The sequence below is a fragment of the Acinonyx jubatus genome, chromosome B4 (assembly GCF_027475565.1).
Source record: "Acinonyx jubatus isolate Ajub_Pintada_27869175 chromosome B4, VMU_Ajub_asm_v1.0, whole genome shotgun sequence".
NCBI classification, from domain to species: Eukaryota; Metazoa; Chordata; class Mammalia; order Carnivora; family Felidae; genus Acinonyx; species Acinonyx jubatus.
This window is the reverse complement of record NC_069387.1, coordinates 31,692,183-31,718,342: the sequence shown is the minus strand read 5'-3', so window position 1 is coordinate 31,718,342 and position 26,160 is coordinate 31,692,183. Positions and strand designations below refer to the sequence as shown.

The following is a 26,160-nucleotide window of genomic DNA, read 5'->3' as shown; positions in this document are numbered from 1 at the left end:
CATTGCCAATTTATAAGAAAATATGACCCAGGAGATTACATAACTATAAAGCTAACTAATGGCACTCAAGAGCCTAAGGTCAGTCCCAGAGCCCTGGCTGCCAAATTGGAGAACCAAGAATGATTCCCTGCAAGCAGGGGCTTGCCACAGGCTGAACAAAATCACAGTCAGCCCCATACTTATGGACTGGCGTTTCACTACTCTGGACTTCTGATATGTCTTAGGCCTCTACTCCCCCAGACGAGAAGGAAAAGATAGGGTAAGGCAATAATTTTTCATAATTCTTTCCCCAAGATGATCTTGTCAAAGGAAACTCAGGGCTGGATTAGAGCAGCAGTGTTCAAAGAACTCCTGAAGATGGCTGAGGTGTGAGGCAGGGGCTCTATCCCCACCTCCTCTTTCACAGCTACCTTTCTCCCACATCTCAGAAAAAAGACATGACAACCCATCCTGGGCATTCACCAACCCAACATGAAGACCTCTGCAGGGGCAGCAAAGGGGACAAACAAGACACTAGGACTGAGTCTGCTGCCTTTAATCCAGGTCCCATTACCCAAAGCACAGCCTGGAATCGACCCAGTCCTGTGGACACTTCTACTAAGGGCGCAGTGAGGACTTTTGGCTCCGAATCTACATACCACACAATGATGACAGTTTCTATTAGCACTAGGCCTCTTCAAGGTTTAGACTCCTTCAAAGATGCAGGCTCTGAAGGAGAGGCCAAGGGGAGCACAGGGATGAGCATGAAGGTGCAGCAGGCTGCCGGCAAGACACATACTTCATTATCCCTGTCTGGAAATTTACCAGGATCAGAAGAGTGAAGGTGGTCACGGGCATGTGTACTGACACGTGACATGAATTGAAGAGAAATGAAATCAGACCATTTCTGACAGAAAGTAAGTCTGATTTGACCGTCTGGTTTGACAATGATGCCTACCTTTGCCAACAAGATCATGTGAAGGACACAGAACATTCTGACAAAAATATATTTAAATCAAAAGAGAAGCTAAAAACATTAGTTCAGAGGAAAAGGACAGATGGGGATGTTTCATCCAACATATATTAGAGTTTCTTCTATGGGCTACTCACTGTACATGGCTTAGAGATGTAAATGCAGTAAAACATAATACAGTGAAGATCACCACCGCTTTAGGGGGTATACAGACTGCAATCGGGTCAGAGGAATCAAACAACGGGTTCTGAAATGAATCACAGATTTATTTTCCCAAGGCTCCTGAGTGTATCAATCAGGTTAAACCCAGTGCCACCAAATGCAAATGCTATTCTTTAACAACAGATATAATTAAAAGTCATTTTTATATGTCTGGTAAAGTCTTTTTGGTGTACTTCCCAGAAACTGCAGAAGTGAGAAGTTTCTATAACTGGGTGAGAAATTCTCTTGCAAATCAAAGGATTCCAATTCCTTTCTGCCAACAAAGCTGAAGGAGAACAAGACAGAACTGTAGCTGATTATTAGGAATTATTTTGGATGATAAATCACTTGGAGATTTTTTTACATAAGAACCAGATGAAATAGAAAGCATTTAGTGATATTACTATAACAAATCTCCTACTATTCCCATGTTATTTGTGTATATGAGCAAAGTTCCTCAGCACTTACATCTATAAAAACAAAGAATTTGATGATGACTAACACCTCATTCCAGTAATGTGTAATATTCTTACATAGAAGCATCTCAGTAAGAGATGTTTTTCTAAAAATTATTTCACTTTTCTGTTCAGTAATTATTCATTAAAACTTTAATATGTTTGTGTTGTTTCCATCGACTAAGGGCTAATGATAACAATAATGATACAACAATCCAGAATTTACTTTTAACATTTAGATACTCATAATTGTGAGAAATAAAAATTAAAATTAGTTCCATATTTTCATAGAATGGAAGTATAACAGTGTGATAAATGACTTTTAGAAATATATTACATTGGGGGGAGCCAAGATGGCAGAACAGTATGGAAGTTTTCTGTGTGTCTCGCGTCCACAAAATATAGCCAGACCAACACTAAACCATACTACACACCTAGAAAACTGATCTGAGGATTAACACAACAATCTGCACAACCTGAACCACAGAATTCAGCAGGTATGCGGTACAGAGAGGTGAACTTGGGGAGAGAGAAGCCATGGAGGGCACAGAACTGCTTTTGCTGGGGGGAGAAAGGACAGAGACGGGGGTAACGAGGGGGTGGGGTGGAGAATATGGGAAAAGCACCCCTCCCCAAAAGCAGCTGGAGAGAAAGTGTTAAATTGGAAACAGCCACAGGGACTAAACTAAAACGGGAGAAAGGAGAAAGGAGAGGGCTTAAATTCCATTAAGACTGTAAACAAGGGGAGCACACAGTCTGCAACTCTGCAGCTCAATACCTGGCAGTGCTCTGGTGGGAAGGGCGAATCCCCAGGAGCAGAGTGAGGTCCAGGAGATTCTTGAGCCACATGGGGAAAAGCGGTTCCACTGCTGGAAGGACATTTGGTATAGAGGCTGTGAGGCCACCTGGGCCCAACAGACCCCCGGAGAACGACCACATTCGCTGGCGCTGGAACAAGATCGTTAGGGGTGAAGCCTGGTGCCAGATGTGTGTTGTGATTTTCCAAAATCCCTGAAACGCTACTGCTACACTATCTCCTGAACTTTTTCTGGGGCACACCGGCACCTGGCCACAGTCTCTTGTCACCAGCAGCAGCATGGTCTCAGGAACTTTCCTGGGTGCAGCCAGCATTTGGCCATTGCTCGGTGAGACCCCCCCCACAGAGGGGTGGAATGGGTCAAAGCCGCAGTCCCTCAGAAGTAAGGGGCCAGGGAAAACAGCCGTATCTGAGACAAAACTCGGGAGAGAGGTACTACCTAGGGCTTGGTCACGGACAGTGAAAAAGCAGGGAGTGGATGAAAGCTGAAGACAAAGGATGGGTGCGCAATTGCTGATTGGGGAGAACATAGTTCCGATACTAGAGAATGGGTAGCTGGGTGACGCCACTTTCACTGCTCCCGCGCATGCGCATACGCACCTATGAGCTCTAGGACAATCCACCCCAGTAGGCTAGCAGCGCCATCTAGTGGAGAACGGAGCTGTTACACTAAGCCCTGCCCATCTGGGCCAACCTCACTCTTCAAGAACACAAGTCTCACCACCTACTTAATTTATGGAGTATAAAGCGCTTCATAGCCTGACTTCTACGGGAAAATGTAGTAATTTCAGTCATATTTCAATCTGTTAGCAGGTCCATCTATTCAATTTTCTTTCTTTTTTTTCCCTTTTTTGTTTCTTTTCTTTTTCCTGAATACAGAAAGAGTAAAAATTCATTTTTATTTTCAATTTTTATTTAAAATATTTTTAATTTTTTCTACTATATTCTTTACTTTTGTGTAAATTTTTTCAAATTCTATTTTACTTCCATCATTTTATTTTAGTCTACTTCAGTGTATTCACTTTTTCAAATATTCAAACAATTTCCTTTTTTTCCTTTTTTCTTTTTCATTTCTTTTCTTTTTCTTGAATACAGAAAGAGAAAAAATTCATTTTTATTTTCAAGTTTTATTAAAAATATTTTTATTTTTTTCTACTATATTCTTTACTTCTGTGTAAATCTTTTCAAATTCTATTTTACTTCCATCATTTCATTTTAGTCTACTTCAGTGTATTCATTTTTTCAAATTGTCAAAGGATTTCCTTTTATTCCCCCCTTTTTTCTCTATCAAGCCACTTTCACCACCCAGACCAAAACACACCTAGGATCTAGCATCATTTATTCGATTTCATGTGTATGTGTGTTTTTAATTTTTTAATTTTAATATTTTTTTAATTTTAAGTTTTTCTACCTCATTAATTCCTTTTCTCCCTTCAAAACGATGAAATGAAGGAATTCACCCCAAAGAAAGAGCAGGAAGAAACGACAGCCAGGGACTTAACCAACACAGATACAAGCAAGATGTCTGAACCAGAATTTAGAATCACGATTATAAGAATACTAGCTGGAGTCGAAAATAGATTAGAATTCCTTTCTGCAGAGATAAAAGAAGTAAAAGCTAGTCAGGATGAAATAAAAAATTCTATAACTGGGCTGCAATCATGGATGGATGCCGTGGCGGCAAGGATGGATGAGGCAGAACAGAGAATCAGTGAAATAGAGGACAACTTATGGAGAATAATGCAACAGAAAAAAAAAAAGCGGGAGATTAAGGCAAAAGAGCACAATTTAAGAATTAGAGAAATCAGTAAAAAGGAACAACCTCAGAATCATAGGGGTCCCAGAAGAGGGAGAAAGAGAGAGAGATAGGAGTAGAAAGGTTATGTGAGTAAATCATAGGAGAAAACTTTCCTAACCTGAGGAAAGACACAGACATCAAAATCCAGGAAGCACAGAGGACTCCCATTAGATACAATAAAAATCAACCATCAACAAGGCATATCATAGCCAAATTCACAAAATACTCAGGCAAGGAAAGAATCATGAAAACAGCAAGGGAAAAAATGTCCTTAACCAACAAGGGAAGATAGATCAGATTTGCAGCAGACCTATCCATAGAAATATATTATATTAGGTGCACCTGGATGGTTCAGTCGGTTAAGCGTCTGACTCTTGATTTCAGCTCTGGTCATGATCTCCCAGTTGGTGAGTTTGAGCTCTGTGTCAGGCCCTGGGCTGGCAGCTTGGGGCCTGCTTGGGATTCTCTGTCTCCCTCTCTCTCTCTCTCTCTCTCTCTCCGCCCCTCCCCTGCATACAGGGATGTGTGCACACTTACTCTCTCTCTCCAAAATAAACATTAAAAATATATATATATTACATTAGGATAAAACTCTATGGAGAAAATGACATGGAAATACAAGTTCAAAATGAAAAAGAAATCATAAGAAATTTCCAACTGTTAAAGAAGAGTTGTTCATACATTTTTAAATTATGGTATATTTATGGTAGATTATCAAATCACTAAGGTATTGAGATTTTATTTGAAACATTAAAAAAATGTTTTTAAATGTTTTATTTATTTTTAAGACAGAGAGAGAGAGACACAGCATGAGTGGGGATGGGGCGAAAAAGAGGGAGACACAGAATCTGAAGCAGGCTCCAGGCTCTGAGCTGTCAACACAGAGCCCAACGCGGGGCTTGAACTCACGAACTGTGAGATCATGACCTGAGCTGAAGTTGGACGCTTAAACAACTGAGCCACCCAGGCACCCCGGAACATTTTTTTAAAGACAGATAGTTTTACTCTAAAATGTCAATATTTACAATACATCAAAACCTACATCCTTGGATAGGATGAAAATTTTTTGGCAAACATAAAAATGTTCAAGGAGTTCATAGTTTTTCAAAATTAATTCCCATGGTATGTAAGCAAAGGAAAAAAAATTATGAAAATCACTGGTGTAAAAGCTTTGGGGTCCTATGGATTCTTCCATATCTAACAGCAAAAATATTCCCTATGGAACCTGATAAGCTGTAAGGGAGACACAGAGAGTGACTGACAGAGAGGTGGAGAAAAGGGCATGGTAGAACACAGCACAAGAGAGGGTAACAAAGAGAACCAGGACATGTAGGAAAGGTGACAAGAGAAAGGTCATGGGAATGCTCAGATGGAAGAGATTCTCGGCAGGGCACAGGGTCAGCTGCTTCTAAATGCCAGATAAAAGGAGTACAAAAAGGTTGGTTCCCTCATGACAGAGAAGTTCAACACTGCCCAGGAACAAAAACATGACCCTAAACAAAGGAAGGCCAGAAAACAGTTTTTTCAATTTCAGTATTTCTGAAAGAATGTGCAAAAAAACCATGGCTCATATTTTTATTTCTGAATTTTAACACTTCTACTTTGGCTTCAAGTCACTCAACAGTGGTTTTTATTCCTTTAATTGTTTCAAGGAACTCTTGAACACAGATTACATGCGCACGCGCGCGCGCACACACACACACACACACACACAAGCACACACACATAAGTTTTTATTTTTGGACAAATTCTTTTTTAAGGCAAAAGAACCTCTATAAACCATACCTAGTTAAAATTAAAAAGATGTGGTTTGGCTGCTTTCTCCTAGTACTTAAGAGTAGGCTCTCACATCTTTAAAACAATAAATAAAATAGTATAGAAAAGGAAAAGCTACTAGGAACTGTAATTCTTCCCCACAAGCCAAAATGATAGCATGAAAAACCAAGGTAGGCCAAGCTAACTAATTTCTCTCTTACCTGGCAACTCCCCAGGACCCCACCTGCTCCTGAGAGGAAGCCCTGGTCCCTTCTTTGTTGAGTGGCTCTCATAAAAGAAATACTGCAATGACATCCCATTTGTGTGAGGAAAAGACTGAGTGAGCCGTCAGTCTGGCTTTGGACAGAATATTCCTAACTTCAGCCAGTTGGTAGAGATCCAATTAGGTAAGCACTACATTATCATTCTGTTATGATAAACTTTCCAGTCTCCTTTTGAACACTGAGAAAAAGGATCCAAGGCCAGCTTAAATCTCTTTGATATCACAGAGAAAAGAATTTAGTAGATTCTAATCTAACTTCTAATGACTTAATACAGATACCACCTAGAGCAAACAGCGGGCCAGTGGGGAGCATGGCAGACAGAGAGTGTTCATCAGACCATAAAGTGTTGAAGAAGGAAAGAGGATGATGGGTCTGCACAGCAGAGAGCTGCAAAGGCAAAAGAACACCTGGCTGTGGTCCCAGGCAGTAGCTGCCCTAACATAACTGCCATCACCCCAACAACAGCCTCCTACCCACAAATGTAGTCAAAACTACTAAAGGAGTACATCAACCTCAAGAAGAAAGGAGGGATCACCAGATTCAAAAGAAAGGAATCTAAAGGGTGCTGTGTGCCTTATAATCTCAGATTATGACATTTCTTCCAATTAAAAATAAATTGGTATAGGAAGGACCTACAATTTTGAACTGCTCTACTACTCTTAGAAGTATGAGGGTCTATAGGTGCCTAGGTGGCTCAGTTGGTTAAGCATTCACCTTGGGCTCAGGTCAGGATCTCATGGTTCATGGGTTAGAGCCCCACATGGGGCTCTGTGCTGACAGCTCAGAGCCTGGAGCCTGCTTCAGATTCTGTGTCTCCCTCTCTGCCCTTCCCAGCTCATACTGTCTCTCTCTCTCTCTCTCTCTCTCTCTCTCTCTCTCTCTCAAAAATAAATAAACACTTAAAAAAAAAAAAAAGAAGTATGAAGGTCTTAGGGGTGTCTGGGTGGCTCAGTCAATTGAGCATCAGACTCTTGATTTCAGCTCAGGTCATGATTTCAGGGTTGTAGGACTGAGCCCTGCGCTGGGCTCCACGCTTAGCATGAAGCCTGCTTAGGACTCTCTCTCTCTCCCTCTGCCCTTCTCCCCTGCTCATACTCTAAAATTAAAAAATGTTTTAAATTTAAAAAAAAAAGTATGGGAGTCTTGTAATGAAAATGGAAGTCTATGCAAGTAAAGAATGATGACAAATAAAAAATGTCTTATGGCTGTGTCATTTGTTTCCTTCTTTCAATCATCTGAGTTGAACATATCCTCTGTACCAGGCAGAGCAGGGCACACAGGGAATACTGAGATCCTTTATCACATGTTCCTTTCCCTCTGGGAGCTATTTGGCAACACAGACAAGAAAATCGCTCTAAATACCCCCATATGGTTCACACTATGAAGAAAGCATTCAGATACTATAGCACAAGCTCACCAAAGGCCCACTTAACCCAGCCCAAAGCATCAAGGACATCTTCAGGGAAGAAGTGATAGCTGAAATGAGGCTTGGCAACTGAAGAAATGAGCTGTATAGAAGACAGAAGGGGAACTCCAGGTAAATGCAAAGGCACATGAGGACACATGGCACACCAGGGGCAATGCAAGGGATTTCACATGGCTGAAGCACAGAGATTCAAAAGAAGGAAGTGGGCTGAGAAGTCAGGCACTTCATGGATGATGAAGGGTCCTGTCTATTATCATACTAAGGCATCTGAAATTTAATTCTAAGGCAACTGAGGAGCCACTGAAAAAAATTTAAGCCAGCAAGTGGCATAATCAGATCCGATTACAGAAAATCTTTTCACCTAGCAATAGTAGAGACATAGGGCTGGAAAGAGATAAGGTCAAAGGCCAATCCAGAGGCTACTGAGTAATCCAAGTGAGAAAATATGAGTCTCGACTGAGGTGGCAGCAATGGGAATGGGTAAAGAGCAGTCAGATCCAAGGGACATCTAAGAGGTAAAAAATAATACAACCTTGATCACCTGGCTGCAATGGTGTGCTGGTAAAAGTTTAACAGCTGCCTTAAAAAAAAAAAAACTGCCCTGATTTGTAGCATTTGCCAACTTCTATGGTGTAAAAACTCCTATTGTGGCTATTTTCAAACTCCCAAGATGGTGTCAATGAACTTGGAACTGGGAAGAGATGTGCACAACCGGCTCCTACAAGTCAGGGTGAGTCCACTCCAGCACTACTGCTAGCAATGTGAGATTTGGGAAGAGGGGAGAGTCTAGGAAAATTCAAGGCCTCCCTGGCCTGGGGGACCTGTAGATTACAAAATGCAGGGCGTCAGGTGTAGTTACTAAGTTCTGATTGGGACATGCTGAATTAGAGACAGATATAAAGACATCCAGCAGGCAGATGGACACAAGGGATTTGAACACTGCAGAGAAAAATCTGGCTAGACATTATAGTTGAAATGGATACCATAATCATGGAACTGTGTGCAAACCCAGAAGATAAGAGAGTATAATAAAGCACAGAAACCTAGAAATACCAACATTAAAGGGATAAATGGACAAGATGCCTGAGAAAGACCTTAAAGAAAGGGAGGGTTTCTCAGGACCAATTCCCCAAATAACTCCCTGACTGATAATCAATACACCGAAGAATTAACTTATTAAAGTTACCAAATTTACCTATATTTAAAACCTATTTCTTTCAATTATTTATAAGGCAATTGTTCTTTAGAGAGACTTGTTTTCGACAAATTGGCCTGTTTAAATATAAAAGGCCAAAACAGAGTTTTAAGGAGCAAGGCAGCAAATGCCACATAAGAGGTCAAAAGAGCTAACAGAAGCCAAAATGTCCCCAAGCAACCTACCATATATGCTCCACAGAACTGCATTGGTGGGAAGATCCCAGTGGAAAAGAGAATGCTGAGATAAGCAGAGATAGAGAGGAAAGCTCAGGGAGAGACTATTATTTTTCCTTTTCTTGTATTTCTTTTTTTTTTTTTTTATGAAATTTATTGTCAAATTGGTTTCCATACAACACCCAGTGCTCATCCCAACAGGTGCCCTCCTCAATGCCCATCACCCACTTTCCCCTGCTTTCCACACCCCATCAACCCTTTTCTTGTATTTCTTGTGTGACTCAAGTAGGTTTACATGTTGAATGGAAAGATCCAGCTTTTAAGGAGAAACTGAAGGATTAAACAGAAGGGTCTGAGTAACCAATACCCTGATGTTCCAGAAGAGGAAGGGGCAATGAGATCTACAGTAAAGGTGAAGGGGGAAGATACACTTCCTCCCAACTCATTTCTGAGCAATCCTTCTATTAGGTCAGAAAACCTCATTTCGTTTTACCATGACAATCAAGGTATATGTCATCTATTTAGAGGCTCTTTTGAAATTCTATTTGCATCTAGTTAGAAAATATCTTGAATGATGTTGGTCTATACTTTGAAATCACAGGAAACAGGACCCAAACCTGAAAGTATGCCAACCTTGCATTCATTAAGTACAAAAACTTGTTTTAGATTCTCATTGTTCCAAATCGTCATCCCCACTGTCACTTTTCTTCCCTTGTAATATCCTACCCCCCAATGGCTTCCCACTTTACCAGGCCAAGAGAAAAATGTTCTGTTTTGCTTTTACCCAATATATTCAAAACTTATTTCACAGGTATTTGACGCCTAGAATCATTATTCTTACACTTGGAAACATTGATTGTTTTGTAAATGTACCAAATTCTTTCAGATCAAGTCAGTGGCCTGCTTAAGTAAAGATCACCAATATTACTTCAGCATTATACCATGTCAAAATTGTCATCTAAACATTATGGAAAAGTTATCAGTTCTTATAAATGAAGTCTCTGTCTTAACATATGTTTGATTATTTTCTAGTCAATTTCAGATTTTCTCTAAATTAGAGCTTAGCTTAGTGATTCACGGATTGAATCACATAGAACTCTAGCATTGTAAAATAATATCCTGGTCACTACATTGTCATTTAACAAATTTCTCCTGCTACTCTTTTACAGGAAACCAACTGAGAAGTTTCATGTTCACTATACTGTATAACTTGTATCTGTCCTTTTGTAGCCAAGGGCCAGGGAACAGTGAGATAAGCTAGGGGCTGAAAAAGAGAGAAAACCTCCTAGTAGAAATTCCACACATACCTGGGACAAACCACAAAGATTGCAGAATAAGCTGGTTAGTAGATGTTTGGCAAAAAGAACACATCTACCTTAGTATACAGGTTCGATTCAGTTCTCAAATGGCACAACAGAGATATTACTGCTTATATTTAAGGATTATATTTTGCTTTCTTTAACAAACTAAAAAAACAAACACTTCTGATCTTTAGAGTTTTATGTAAATATTAATTCCTAAAGGAAAATGTCTGACTCTAGTGTAAAAACTGCTACTATAGAAGGTACACAGAAATAATTCAGCAAACTGGCAAAATGAGGATAGTTGCTGCAAACAGGAAATTCTAAAAACATAACTTACTACAAAAGAAAGAAACCCCAGAGAACACCATCAAATAACACACTTTGGGGATTACTAAAGGGGATTCTATTTTTACCTTGAGAATCACATCCAGTAGAGAATCAAGACTTAGGTTACCAACATGAGCCTTTTTCCCCCTAAGAAACACAAATAAATTAGTAACCTACCGTCTGTCTGAGATTTACTGAGGAATATTGTGCTGGCCCGAGGATGGTCTGAAGGATTGAATTCCATGTTCAAATCTTTAAAGAAAGAAAAAGAAAATACATCAATATTCATTTGATAACTAAGGGAAGTCAAGATTAATTTTCAGGTTTTTTTAACCTTAAATTGCTAATACGTTCAAGGATGTATTTAAAAAAACCTAGTTATTGTGTTGATAGATCCTTCTAAGTTCAATTGAGAACACTGCTATTTAGAAATCTGAGAAAGTCACACACAAAAATTAGACACTTGCTGGGAGATCTGTTGGCCTAAAACTCCATTTTCTTTTTAAAAGTCTGCTCTGTGCCCAGGATACTACAGAACAGCAAGAGTTATACCACTGAAGGAGAATTATGTGCTACAATGGACTCACCTAAAATCTGCAGTTATGTGAGTGGTATTTCCTTATTACAGGTGATTGAAATAGAATGATCTAAGCCAAATCAGCATCCACAAACTCTGCTTAATTAACAGTTCTTTTCTAAAAAGGCGAAACTTATCCTTCAGAGTAGAGGCCTCAGATTAGCCATCTGTGGGCATAATCTGGGGCCATGGATATGTTTCATCTGATTCATCCATTTCTTTTTAATTTGAGCCAACATAAAATGATTTTTATATATCAAGCATACACCACAAAGAAAAAAAATCTATATTTCCAGCTTCTCTTGAGAAATCAGATCATTTGGCAACACTGGCTCCCCACCCCAATGGTACAATGGGCTGGGACGCAGCAGCTGCTAGCCCCTCCAGGTGGGACCTGAGATTCCAGTCTCCAGTAGTCAACCTTCTCTGCAATCAGAATGAAAACTATTTTGAGTTCAATTATTTCAATAAATTTTCAAAGAAAACTAATCAATACCAATAAAAATGGATGGTATCTATCTTTAGTTTTAACAGCTAATCAAGTCAAAAATAAAAGGAAAGGGAAAAAAAAAAGGACGGTCATATACATACCAGAAGCACACCTACTAATCACTCATCCACAGAGACTCACCTCAGCAAACCTCTGAAGTGAGGCAATCTTCCCACATCAGTCAATCACTTACTGGACTATAGTTCCTGACCTCTCACTGGGTGCTTGATTAAAGAAATGCAAATTGAATCTTAAATGCTATTTCAATTATCTGGTCCTTCTTCTATGACAACTACTAAAATTATATACACAGTATAGCAGTTTCATAGCTAAAGCCGATGGGAGGAGAAAGACAGGCCAAAAAAGACAATTCTCATACTTGCCTCAGTTTGAACTAGATAAATTTAGGCCAGATATCTCCTGGTGAAAATGAGTTTTTATGAAGGGGTTTCCTGTTCAAGTAGAATTTTGTTCTAAAAAGGTCAAATAACAAATGTGCTACTCACAATTATTTTTTTTGAAGACTTCAGCATATGAAAACTGAGGGCATTTATGTAATCCAGCCATGATGAATGTTGTTAACTTCCAAAACCTTAACTTATAGTCCTCACAGAAAAATATCAACTGAAAACCAATGTGCCTGTGGTGTTCCATGCTGGTGGTGGAGCAAAAGCAAGCACCCAATTCCTCAGCTTTGGACAGTGTGAGCACTGCAACCTCTTGGTTGGTTCCCTTAATACCCATTTTGGACTCATCTACCAAACCAGGTTGGTTTGTTTGTTTTCTGTTTTGTTTTGTTTTGTTTGCAGGGGTGTGGTTGTGAGAAGACTGTCTAATGACAGATTTTTAATCTAGATGTTTGAAAAATAGACAGGCCATCCTATGCAGACCAGTTCTCTTTAAGAGTCATTTCACCGCAAGCAAAAATGTAAAGTTTTTCTGTTTCAAGCCAACAGTGGAGCCCACAAGACTGCCATTTCTTAGGGAATTGAGAGCCTGCCACTTCAAAATTCAAGAATGGGGGCACCTGGGTGGCTCAGTCAATTATACATTGTCACAATCTCATGGTTCATGGGTTCAAGCCCCATGTCAGGCTCTGTGCTGACAGAGCAGGGTTCTCTGTCTCCCTCTCTCTCTGCCCCTCCCCTGCTCATGCTCTCTCTCTCTCTTTCTCTCAAAAATAAAAACATTAAAAATTTTTTTTTAATTCAAGAATATCCTGGAAGACAATCCCTAGAGATCAGGATTCTATGCTATAATGGTCACAAAGCCTAGAAATTGCTAAGAATGGAGACATTCACAGATTGTGAGAGAGGGCTGCCAATAACAGGGCATTTGTTCTAGTAAATAATAGTGTGCCTAGATGGTGGAATGCTATGCCACCATAAAAAAATCATGTGAACTACATTCATCATGGGGAGCACAGTATAATGTATAGAATTGTCAAATCACTACGTTGTACACCTGAAACTATATTTTGTATGCCAATATACTTCAACAAATAAAGACTATTTCATAATTTAAAAAAAACATGAAATATTCAACATGAATATTTTATTAATGTTGAAAGAGCAATACCATATGCCATTAGGTGAAGAAAGCAGCATGATATCATCTGGAGGGAGGATATGCATAGGTATAGAATACATTTTAAAAGAATATATACTAACATTTGGTTACCTTTGAATAATGCAACTGAGCCCTTTTTTTCTTTTCTTTTCTTTCTTTCTTTCTTCTTCTTTTTTTTTTTTTTTTTTTTTTTTTTTGCTTTTCCATGTTTTCTAAGCTTCCTGCCTTGAGCATATTTTTATTACTTTGTTTTTTTTTAAGTTTTGTAATTTCAAACACTTAGGTTTTAAAACAACTTGTGAAAAATGATTTCAAGCCTTCATTATCTTCTAGGTGCCTGGCCTATTATTTCTACAGCCCATGCTGGTGTTCCCATGAGATGCCCTGAGGCTCTCTTGGCTGTGGCTGTCACACCCCTTTCCCACAGGTCAGAGAGGACTGGCACACAGACACCAAGATAAGTGTCCCCACCGGCACTGGCCGCGTGCTGTAAGGAACTCATGACGAAAGACTATGGGCTGTGAGAGACCCCTGAGTGGAGGTGCCTTCGTCCTGCCAGCAGCCACCATGTGTGTACACTAACACCTCCTGGTCTAAACAGAACAGGGCCACAGGCGGCAGGGGATGGTAGCAACTGCTTGTTCTTCCTGGCAGAACCCAAACAGCAGGAATCATGTTTTACACTGTCCCTACCAAGCATGATACAGCAAGAGGCTACTGTAGGTTTCTTTCATGGCCAAGTCATAATTGTAGGTCTGAACATAACACTCACTAATGTCAGAGATGGTTTCCTGTGTGAGTGACAGGCCAGGTATCATCTCTACCCAGCTCAATGACACAGAGCAAGTCATAAAGAGTTCAGAGGAGTCTTCAAGATCAGAGTTTGACATGATACTCACAGATAAGGCAAGTGAGGCTGAGAGAGGTTAAGTGAACCAAAACTCTGGTCTCCAGCTGAAATGAAGAGTCCAGGGTTTTTCCCACTACCCCTTCTAGGCCTGATCTTGCCTCAGGTCCTGACCGCCCTAGAAGGACTAGAGTATGAAATAGGAAGCAGGCAAAAGACAACACAGAGGAAAATCCAGAAGCCCTTAAAGCTGGGTTCACATAATCTTTCTCAAGTTCTCCCTGGAATTTAAATTTTAGGATCTAGATCCTGGATGAAATAACCAGGAAATCTCTACACAAAGAAATATCAAGGAAATCTCTTCTTCTAGATGCAAGAGTACATGCAGCACTACTGAGGACATCAGAGATCATCAGCTAATTGTCATCTGAAAGCATGCCCAGATGTTGATACATTAGAGCACAACACTTTCACAAGCTGCCAGGACATTACTCAGAAAAAAGCATTTAACAACATGCTGGTTTGCATTTTCTCCAATCCTAACCCAGATTCATATTTCCTAACCACAGAAAGGAAGGTGCTAAAACTTTTGCCACGTACAGGCCGACAGGCTAACTTTGCACAGAACAAGTCTAAAAGCCAGATCTCTCAGAGCAACTTAATGTGAAGGTGGGCCAACCACAGAACCCAGTTTATCTGTCACTGATTTAAATATGCACAACAGCAGAAGACAAAGGTACAAGGAACTGCAGCCACATCCTACACACAGGTTTAAAAGAGCAACCCCAGATCCTGAAGAGAAATATGGCAATTACAATATGTGCTTTGGCAAGAGAACTCCAACTTTTCAGGGAACAAAAAATGGGAAAAGGCAGCATTCTCACAAGCCAAGCAAAATAAACCGGCCATATCACCCAAACTTATACTCTGAAGTCAAGCATGACAAAACTACTACTTTAGACATAGAGAAAAAAATCCCCATACTGCAGACAATCAGGAAAAGTGATACTCCAAATGTTAACAAGTTGAACACACATGGAAGAGTGTAGTCATCTCAGTTCAGCTCAGTGATGTTTCTGAATGGCAAGAATCAAAAGGAAGAAATTCATGAAATATTAAGCTTAAAATCAGAAATTATGGATGAAATAAACTTCACTGCTAAAGAATGCTAACCATTCTGCTAAAGTCCTAACTGACAGTATACTGCCTATCTTAAAGTCATAGTTTAAACACTAATTGTTCCAATAATCCTCCTTCAATTCACCACCATATCAAGTACTCCTCACCCTCTGCAAATCCTCTCCTGGAAACTCACACAGCCCTAGCCTTGCCCTCAAATTCACCTTCCCAGAGCACTCAAGGCTTTGATTTTTCCCACCTGGCCCATCAAACTCCTGAAGTACCTAATGTGCTAACTTATCCAGAAGAAGTAATAACTTACAAAATTAAATATCTACTTGGCAGGGTGTCATTTAAATATAATTTTAGTGGAGACCACACTATTCTTACTAAAAAGAGTAAATCCCCACTGCAGTACTTCCATCCCCAAGAAAAGACCCACAGAGATAAGCTGGCGACACCACATAGGAGCCAACAGCTCTGCGATGTCAGCAGTTGGGCAATCTCTGGAAGGGGCACAGAGAAGGCTGAGATGCAGTTTATCCAACAAGAATTTACAATTTAGTCAGTGAGACAAGATGAAGTACATGACCCCATCAAAGTACAGGACCAGCAATAAATAATGAAGAATGAAATATCTAACCAAATCCTATGAGACAAAGAATAGTGTGCTTAAAAATGCTTAAGGAAAGCACTGCATCTGTTATACTGTGTTTTTCCCCTCCTGGCAAGTCCATTCAATTCAATTAAGTTAAACTGAACAAACACTCATTGAGTCTATACTATATGCCAGGTACTGTGCTCAGTCCTGTGATAACAAAAGATGACTTTGGGTTGGTAAACATGTCTGTGTCTTTCTTTACCTTTCCTATTATCTACATGAACTATTTCCTAGACATGAGAATGCATTCTTGATTTTCAAAGTAATGGTGGTGACACAAAATACGTATTTAGATGATTTTAAAATGTTATTTCTATCACATATTTGCCTTAATAATTACATTATGATGGGTCAAATTAGCATTTTATTAGATACCATGAGTATGAATACTGTGGATGTTTGTCAAGGCAAGTCCAACCTGCCAAGTTTTTCATTCATTCATTCAACAATCAACGAGCATCTTCTAAGTGCCAGGTACTGTTGAGTTCCACATACTGAGGATACAGAAGTGAACAAAACAGATCAAGTTCCTGCTCTAACAGAGCATCCTTCTAATTCTAAGGTGTGAAATTCTAGCAGAGAAAACAAAAGAATAAAAAACCAATCAAGAACACTCTATGAATTCTACAACCCACATTAAGAATGCTGAAAATCAACTGTACGGGAGTTTTCAGAATCATTCACTCCCCAAAGAGAAGCTCAAATGGTGGAGTAGAAATAGCACCCTACATAATGTAAAAGATCTAGATTTGAATACATCTCTGCTAACCCCATGCCCTTAGGCAAATTGCCATACTATTCTGGGTTTCATTTTCCCCATCTATAAGATGGACAAATAACCTAACTTAGAGGACTCCTGTGAAGATTAGAATTTTTTCATATAAAGCAAAAAACAGGATATCTGACACACAATAGGTGCCCCATAAAGAATGGCTATTAAAATTTTAAGGTGTTAAAAAAACATTACTCCACAGCATCTAGCTCAGTGCTAAGGACAAAAAACGCTCAAAATATGCATGCTAAAAAAGACAATAAAGATAATGCTAAACCATCATTATACAATATCTGTTTTCTAAGGACTCCCGGTTGGAAACTGATGTTTAAAACTTCAGTGTTTCACACTCCTGATACAGGTTCTCCTACCTCTTAAAAAAAAAGGACAAGGTGATCCATAATGACAAGATGAACTAGCCTCTGAGGCAGTGATACTTCAGAGAGAAAAGGCAGTTTTAAGAAATGTTATGGGATTCCTAGCACTGACTTCAACCTAAATCTTGGGAAGCAGAATTTAAAACTACTGACTGCTTCTTTATCATGATGATATTTATTAATTCACAGTCAAATTAAAATATTAATGGAACAGACATTCTAATACTCTACTGCCTGACTTTCAGGTGATAACAGAGATGTTCGGTCACACTGCTCTCAGCCCATTTCAGCTGAGTACAGGTGTTGATGGAATCCCTTTATTCAAAACTGAAAAAAATCAAAGGGTGTGCTTGCCAACCAGTTTAATTCAGCAATATTTTCCTATGCCAGGTAACCTAATTTTCTTGTTCTTTCCACAGATGTCGCAATATCAAAGGTCCACAATTACTCATCTTGGCTTTTAAACCAGCACCAGCATTATAAAAGACTCATGTAGTAAAATAATTCCCAGGATAAGCAGGAGTCATCATCTATCATTCCTGGCCTAGAATGCTAGGAAAACCAAAAAAGGAAAACAAGAAAGTGCAGCAAGGCCTAAAATGTAGTGGGTCTAATATGGATGGAAGAGGAGGCACCAAAGACAACATGCACAAAACAGAAACTTTCCACCTTCTACCTCTTTTTTCTGCACTGCCAGCCTCAGGTGATCATCGTTTCCTGTCTTTAGACAAATATTTGACATGATCAAAATCTCAAACTTTTAATTTCAGTTTTAGGTAGATATATTTCTAAATCTGGCTATGATCTTCAAGGCAATGATGAAATCAACAAATAGACTGTTAATTTTAAATTAGGTTCGTTTACTTTTTAAAAAATTACTATTGTCCCACTGCTTAAAAATCAGTGATTATTTCCATTTATGAGTGCAATGAGCCCAAAATCAAATGCTTGACCCCCATGCCCCGACTGGTTTGCTCCATCGGTTGCTATCAGGCAAGCCCAATGCCAACAGCCCACATCACATTCCCATTTATAATAACCACTGTTGCTGTGGCCGCAAACTGCTGGTTCCAAAATTCCAGTTAACTCTAAAGCCATCTTTTCTACTCCCGCTGATTTTGAGTTTATTCCTACAACTATTCTAACACTCTTAGATTTGGTTATTTTCTGTTTTTACTCTCTACTTTTAGCTGCCTGCACCCCTGAGGGTGGACCATGTATGTGGCTTTGTGAGCACGTATCTCTGGGTCCACACACCTACGTGGTGAATTTCCAGGTCTGAGTCTGTGCCTGCATGTTTGTGTCTCTGTGTGCATCTCTCTGCACACACGTCTGACTCTCATTCGTGTGCTCTCTTTCTCTCCATCAACCTACCTATCTGTGTCTCTACCTCTTTCCAACCTGTCTCTCAGTATCTCCTTCACTCACTCTTTTCCTCCTCTTACTCTCCCTCCCTATTCCCGTCCCCCCCCAAGTCTCTCCACTGTCTCTTTCTAATACTCTATCTTAAGATGAACCAAAGGAGATAAAGATCTTTTTTTTTTTTTTATGTTTGTTTATTTTTGAGAGATAGAGAGGCACAGAGCGTGAGCCAGGGAGGGGCAGACAGAGATGGAGACACAGAATCTGAAGCAGGCTCCAGGCTCTGAGCTGTCAGCACAGAGCCCGACGCGGGGCCCAAACCCACGAACCATGAGATTGTGACCTGAGCTAAAGTCAGACACTTAACCCACTGAGCCACCAAAGTGCCCCTTAAAGATCTTAACATTGAAACTAAAGACAGATTATTCTGCCAATACAGCAGAAAAACTAAAAGCTCTCACACTACAAGCACTTAAGAATGTGAAATAAAATATAAGACATCCTTTTAAAGGCCTACAAGAGAGTATGCCAAGAAAATGAGGGACATGACCTGAGGCCTAACGAGAAACAGAACTGAGGTCTTCCAGCATGGATGGGCCATCCAGCAATGTGAGCTGGGTCTTAGGTCTCACCTATTATCCTGGCATAATTGTTAATCTAACCTCATTTATTTAAAAGTGCTTTGGGGGGCGCCTGGGTGGCTCAGTAAGTTGAACGTCCGGCTTAGGCTCAGGTCATCATCTCACGGCTTGTGAGTTTGAGCACTGCATTGGGCTCTGTGCTGACAACTCGGAGCCTGAAGCCTGCTTTGGATTCTGTGCCTCCCTCTCTCTCTGCCCCAACCCACTCGCATTCTGTCTCTGTCTCTCTCAAAAATAAATAAACATTAAAAAAAAATTTTTTTTAATACATAAAAAAATAAAAGTGCATTGGTTTAGGGGCACCTGGTGGCTCAGTCGGTTAAGTGTCTGACTCTTGATTTTGGCTTCAGATCATGATCTCACAATTTTGTGAAATCGAGCACCGCATGGGGCTCTGCACTCTCAGTGCAGAGCCTGCCTGGGATTCTCTCTCTCCCTCTCTCCCTGCCCCTCCCCTGCTCATGCACTCTCTCTCTCAAAATAAATTTAAAAAACTAAAAAAGAAAGTGCTTTGGTTTAGAAACTTTATTTTAATGTCCTACAGGATAGGATATAAGCCCTTAGAGAACAGACAGAAGTTAGAAGTGATGGTTTTACATATATGGGTTACAATCTCAACAAAACTAAATTGGAAAAAAACAATGTCATGAACCCAGAAGTAAAAGGAGGCTGGACTGAGACAGGGAGAGAGGAAAAGGCTCCTAATCACCTAGTAACTGGTAAACATTGGTGTGTCCGTATCTCTCATGTGGTTTTGGAATTCTGCTCTATTCTACACACATAATTCAGGAATCCCTAGATACATTTATACAAAATTGGTCGCATGTCAGATATCCCCGGCTACCAGACAGAATTAATTGTAAACCACTTGAAAAATCCTGCTTCCCAGAGCTCCACAGTCTCACCATTCCAAATGGCAAGACACAGGAGGAAATAATCCATTACAAGCAAGAGTCAGAGGACACAACACATAGCAAGATTAGGGTTCCAAGAACTTGGGATAATAAAACAACTGTATAGAGACCATTAAATAAATATGTGCTACCTAAACACATAAAGAAAAACATAAGGCAAAGAGAGCATTTTGGAAAAAACCCATGTCCATATATATGTTCATATACACATACACATGTATGTATACATATACATGTAAACACATATATATTCCAGAAATTAAAAACACAGTCATTAAAATCTAAAACTGAATAGATGGGTTAAATTACAGATTAGACACACCTGAACACAGAATTGGTGGCCTGAAAAACATATCTAAGAAAATCACTTAGAACAAAGCACAGAGAGATAAAGAGTTAATAATGTATAAAATGAAAAAGTCCAACTAATAGTGGTTCTGTACTCCATAACCATTCAGGATAAAAAAGACTCTTAGCAAATCTCTTTAACCTGATAAAAGACTCTTAGCAAATCTCTTTAACCTAAACCTTAATAAAGGCTGTTAGCCCAAAACCTAAAGCAATCCTCATACTTAATGGTGAAACATTAGGTGCATTCTCCTGAGGTCAGGAATGAGGCTGGGATCCAGTTACCTTCGGTGCAACATTGTTAAGAGATGGGACAAGAAAAAAAATAATAAAAGGAGAATTTATTGGATTGGAAAGAAACGTAACTGTTGTTATTTGTATATAATCCTATACTTAGAAAATACAAGGGGCTTTACAAATCTATTGGCATTATATACAAATTAAGATACAGAAATTACTATCATTCATTTACCTTAGCAATAGTGCTCAGCTAAAGGAGCAGCACTATCTCCCTTACCCCAGGGGTGTTTAGAAGTGTATGGGGACAGTTTTGGCTGTTATGATACTAAGCAGCTGCTACTTATCTGTTACCATAGTCCCACACAATGAGTAACTGTGCCTCACAATGCCAATGGGGCATTCACAGAGAAACACTGTGGCCTAGAGCAATAAACAACTAACAAATGTAATAATGATAATATTAAAAAGGCTCAATTTACTAAGCTACAAAAAACTATCCTTAAATTTAACAAGACTGTAAGATCTTATACAGAAAATTATAGTATTTTATAAAAAGAGCTAAAATAAATGTCTATGTATAGATATTCTGCACGCATGCACACACACACACAACTCATACACACATACAATTATTCACATACACACACATCCTTATTCAGCATCATACCTACCCCATGTCAGACCCCTTGCTACATGGTGAGCTGGGGATATAGCACTGAACATCAGACAAGGTCCCTGCACACAGAATTACCAATCCAAGTGTTTGAAACTTTAAAGATTATCACCCTGTCTACTCACAGTTCATATTACAAACTATCTCTTCTACTTTAAAACTGAAAATTCAGGCAGTGGCTTTTCCATTGTTTCACATTACTTCACATTGCTCTCCTTTGAGCATTTTGCTGATTACTATTACATCCACTAGAGGTCAGGCAAGGAAGAACATAAAAAAGGTTATGAAAGTCATCTGGGGGGGTGGGGGGGGAACAACAAGAACAGTGCTACTGCCTACTCCCATATTAGATTTAGTGGAAGCACAGATACAAGCTGACACATTCAAAAATATTTTGTTATACCCACAGTACTGGGACACACAACAAAACTGTTATTTGCATATAATCATCCACTTAGAAAACAGGACTAGCTCTCACTGGCTTACATGCTCAGTCATCATTCCTCTGTATAACTAACTGGTCAGCCCTATACAACTGGCTGACCTGATTTCCCACTTATCTTCGACTTATACCCTTATACTTTGCCACCCCCACCCCCACCCCCTCAGCTAATATCCTTGGTTTTTCATGGGCTTGACCAGACCATCCCCTCTGCCAAGAACAACCCTCTCTAGGTCAGCGCATTGATGCTCCCACCTCAAGTCCAAGGCTTGTAGTCCCTGGAAGATTTCCTTATTCACCTAGGTTCACTCACTTGTCCTTCTCCACTCCAACCAAGCTTGGTGCATGTTGTGTTCTAGCAATTTTCTTCTACCTCCACAACCATTGGTTTGACTGTCCAATCCCCCAAATGCATACTGACTGCATGAAGGTCAGGGAATGTATTCAGATACCTTCTATACACCACCACAGTACTGAACCAAACACACATATTAACACAAAGATACTCCAGTACGGTCTACCCTATCAAGGAGCTTCTATCTCCTGACACATATACACACAAATAATCATACATACAAATAATATACACAAATATAAAATATACACACAAATAATATTTCCTCAAATAATCCTTAAGAGATTCAGAATGCAGAAAGGATCACATGAGGGAGGTGCTCCAAGCTTTACTGGTAGAACAGAGATGATTTCCTAGAACAGATGAGATTTCAGTGAACCTGACAGATTTTTATTTGAAGAAAGGTGCTCAGAGCGGGACAGCATTTCAGCCAGAATGAAGAGGATGAGCCAAGGCACATGGTGGACAAAAACTTATTAGGGGATAGCCAGGAGACATACAAGCAAGCCTGGAGAGTTCAGAAAGAAAAAGCAAGAAAAGTGGATTCAGGCCAAACTGCAGAACACCATGAATGCCAAAACAAGAAGCTGCATTTTTCCTGTGAACAAAGTGGGACAAGCCACTGATGATGTTCAAAAATACAAATCTGGCTGCTGGTGTCTCTGTTTAGAAAGATATCCACTGGAAAAAAATTTGAAAGTGAAGGGACAAGTTTAAACTTAAAAAAAAAACAACAGAAAAATCATGCATCAGATAAATTAATTGAACAATGCTTAATTTGTCCTGGCATCAGATTATTAACCACATATTACAGTGTTTAAAGTACAGCAGAAAACAAGATTAAAAAATGTGCAATGGAAAGCTAAAAGACTGAATTCTGGTTTCTGCTTAGCCAATTAGTCATGTTACTTCTTTGAGTCTCAATAAAATAAGGACAATGGTAACTGAGAGCTTCATTGGGTCCTGTGATGATCAGAGACAGTGCAGGTTAAAGCCTTGTGGGATTCACAGGCCCCACATAAGGCCTGAGTGGAATCAGTACCACTTTAGGATAGGGACCATGTGTACAAAGTCCAAATACTCAATAAAAATTAACAGAAAATGGAAATGACATAAAAGAATGATCAAATGAAGGAGCTCTTCTCAATAACTAAAGGAAAGAAAAAAGAAAAATTGGCAAGGATCAACCATTAACACAAATGTAGATTAATTCAAAGAGAAAGAATCTCCTAGCAACTAGCCTCTCCCGAGAGGCATGAATTAGCACTACCATTGAAATAGGAAAACACCACTTGGATCACTGATATTTTAATACCAGGCAAATAACTAGGTCTTTTATGTATGGGTAATATTGAAGAAATCTGCTACTGTAGACAACTAAAAAGTGTCCAAAAATGACACTCTGAAAGCCAGGAAAAGAGACATTTAACTCCCTTATCATTACTTAATTCAATAATCAACAATTATTTATTGAGAATCAATTTGATGTAGGCATTATGTGCAAGAAATATGTCAGTGAAAGACCCTGTGGCCCTCTAGAGTATAAAGGCTGGAAGAAAGGCTAGCATGAAGCAGACAAATCAGTCATGTTTTACTAGGGACAAGTGCTATCAGAGAACCAAGGAGAGAGCTGAGGCTTCCAGAAAGAATAGGTGGGTCAGCCACCCTAAAGGGGAGAAGAGTAAGGGTATTTAATGCAGACGAAACCAGTGTATCAAAGACAAAAAGTTTAAAAAAAAAAAAAAAAGGGCATACCAGGCCTTTAAGACACACTTATAATATGTCATAGTATAAGGAGGAAGTGATGAGAAAGAGTTCTTGAGAAGTTAGGATTTTATTGCAAGGACACCAGGGAACTACTGAAGGAGTGATGAGACATGATCAAATACACACTTAAGAAAAATCACCAGGGATGCACAGTAGGAAAAAACAAACGAAAGGAAGACAAGACTGGAAGATAGGATATTGGGAAGGAGGCTGTGGCCATAATCCAGGTGGCAAGGAAGGTGGTTAAGGGAAATGGATGGTCTGAAGATATTATAGAGGGACAATGCACTTGATAATGGGGCCAACCACAGAGGTTAGGCACAGAGGATGGAGGAAGCACGGGAAGACTCACAGGATGGGTGTGCTGCTGGGTTTAACCTACCTGTGGGAAATTAATCCAGTTAAACCCCAAACACTTACAGCTGTGCTAAATGCCTTTTATTGCTCATGTTCCCCATTTCCTGGAACCATTTTCTCCACTCTAAACAAGCTAACCGGGGGCGCCTGGGTGGCTCAGTCGGTTAAGCGTCCGACTTCAGCTCAGGTCACGATCTCGCGGTCCGTGAGTTTGAGCCCCGCATCGGGCTCTGGGCTGATGGCTCAGAGCCTGGAGCCTGCTTCCGATTCTGTGTCTCCCTCTCTCTCTGCCCCTCCCCCGTTCATGCTCTGTCTCTCTCTGTCTCAAAAATAAATAAACGTTAAAAAAAAAAAATTTTAAACAAGCTAACCTGTTACCATCCAGCATAATGGAGGCAAACCCAGTATGGGCAGCAGTTTCCTGATCCTTCTCTGCCTACGGTTTACTCTGAAAGCTTCAGTGATAACTACTGTGTAACTCTTGACCTTCCATGATGTAGTTTCTTTGTCCATGATCAGAGAGGAGGTCAACAGCATGAATTTATTTCCCAAATCAGGCTTACAACTGCATATTTTAAAGCAAATGATGGTAGAAATTTTAAGCTGTGCAAGTGTTTATCATTTGCTTCCATGCACAAATTCCCTTTGAAGGATTATTTTTTCCACCTTTTCTCTCCAAGGATGCACTCCCAAATTTAATCAGTTTTTTAACTATTTTAATAAATCTTTTTAAAAGTTCTGTTTGACATGTACTTCCCAAGGTCTTGTAATGATGTCATTTGTTTCAAATTGTAATCAGTATCATTGATTCTGCTTCCTTCCTAAACTTGGTGTTGCTGGAGTTTCATTATTCATTACCCTCCACTAGCTCATGAATCCTATCACCAATCATTGGTTTGGTTCTTCCAAAAATCATTGGTTCATCCTTCTGCAGGAGTCTGTAATGCAGGGGGTGCCTGGTGGGCTCAGTCACTTAAGTGTCCAACTCTTGATATCGGCTCATGTCGTGATCTAATAGTTGTGGGGCGGAGCCCTATGTTGGGCTCCCTACTGAGCATGAAGCCTCCTTGGGATTCTCCCTCCCTCCTTCTCTCTCTCTCTCTCTCTCCCTCTCCCCACCTTCCCACTCACACACATTCTCTCTCTCTCAAAAATAAACAAATAGCATGGAAGTTTTTTGTGTGTCTCGCATCCATGAAACAAGCCAGACCAACACTAAACCATAGAAAACTAAACACTAAACCTAGAAAACTGATCTGAGGATTAACACAATAATCTGCACAACCTGAACCACAGAATTCAGCAGGTATGCAGTGTGGAGAGGTGAAATTGGGGAGAGAGAAGCCACGGAAGGCAGGGAGCCACTTTTGTGTGCGGAGAGAGGACAGAGACGGGGTGGGCAGGGGCGGGAGGAGAATACAGGAAAAGCACCCCCTCCCCAAAAGAAGCTGGAGACAAAGTGGAAAACTGGAAACAGCCTCAGGGACTGAACTAAAAAGGGAGAAAGGAGAAATAAAGGAGAGGGTTTAAATTCCATTAAGACTGTAAACAGGGGGAGCACAGAGTCTGCAACTCTGCAGCTCGATACCTGATGGTGCTCTGGTGGGAAGGGCGAATCCCCAGGAAAAGAGTGGGGTCTGAGAGGTTCTCGGGCCACACGGGGAAAAGCAGTTCCACTGCTGGAAGGACATTTGGTAGAGGTTGTGAGGCCACCTGGGCCCAACAGACCGCAGAGAACGGCCACATCTGCTAGTGCTGGAACAGGGTCGTTGGGGGTGAAGCCTGGTACCAGATGTGTGTTGTGATTTTCCATAATCCCTGAGGCGTTGCTGCTACACTGTCTCACAAACTTTTTCTGGGGCGAGCTGGCACCTGGCTGTAGTCTTTGGGCATCAGCAGGAGCACGGTCCTGTGGGCGTTCCTGGGTGTGGCTGGCACCTAGCCATTGCTCGGTGAGAC

General features: G+C 40.1%; 1 protein-coding gene across 3 annotated transcripts in view; it reads right to left on the bottom strand.

The window, feature by feature from the left end:
• Positions 1–26,160, bottom strand: part of CCNY (cyclin Y) — a 310,791-nt gene that overhangs the window by 68,739 nt on the left and 215,892 nt on the right. For all 3 annotated transcript variants that reach the window (XM_027073835.2, XM_027073832.2, XM_015078879.3), the window contains one exon: positions 10,868–10,942. In XM_027073835.2, coding sequence (XP_026929636.1) covers positions 10,868–10,934 — 67 coding nt within the window. In that variant the 5' untranslated portion in view covers positions 10,935–10,942. The remainder of the gene's footprint in view (positions 1–10,867; positions 10,943–26,160) is intronic.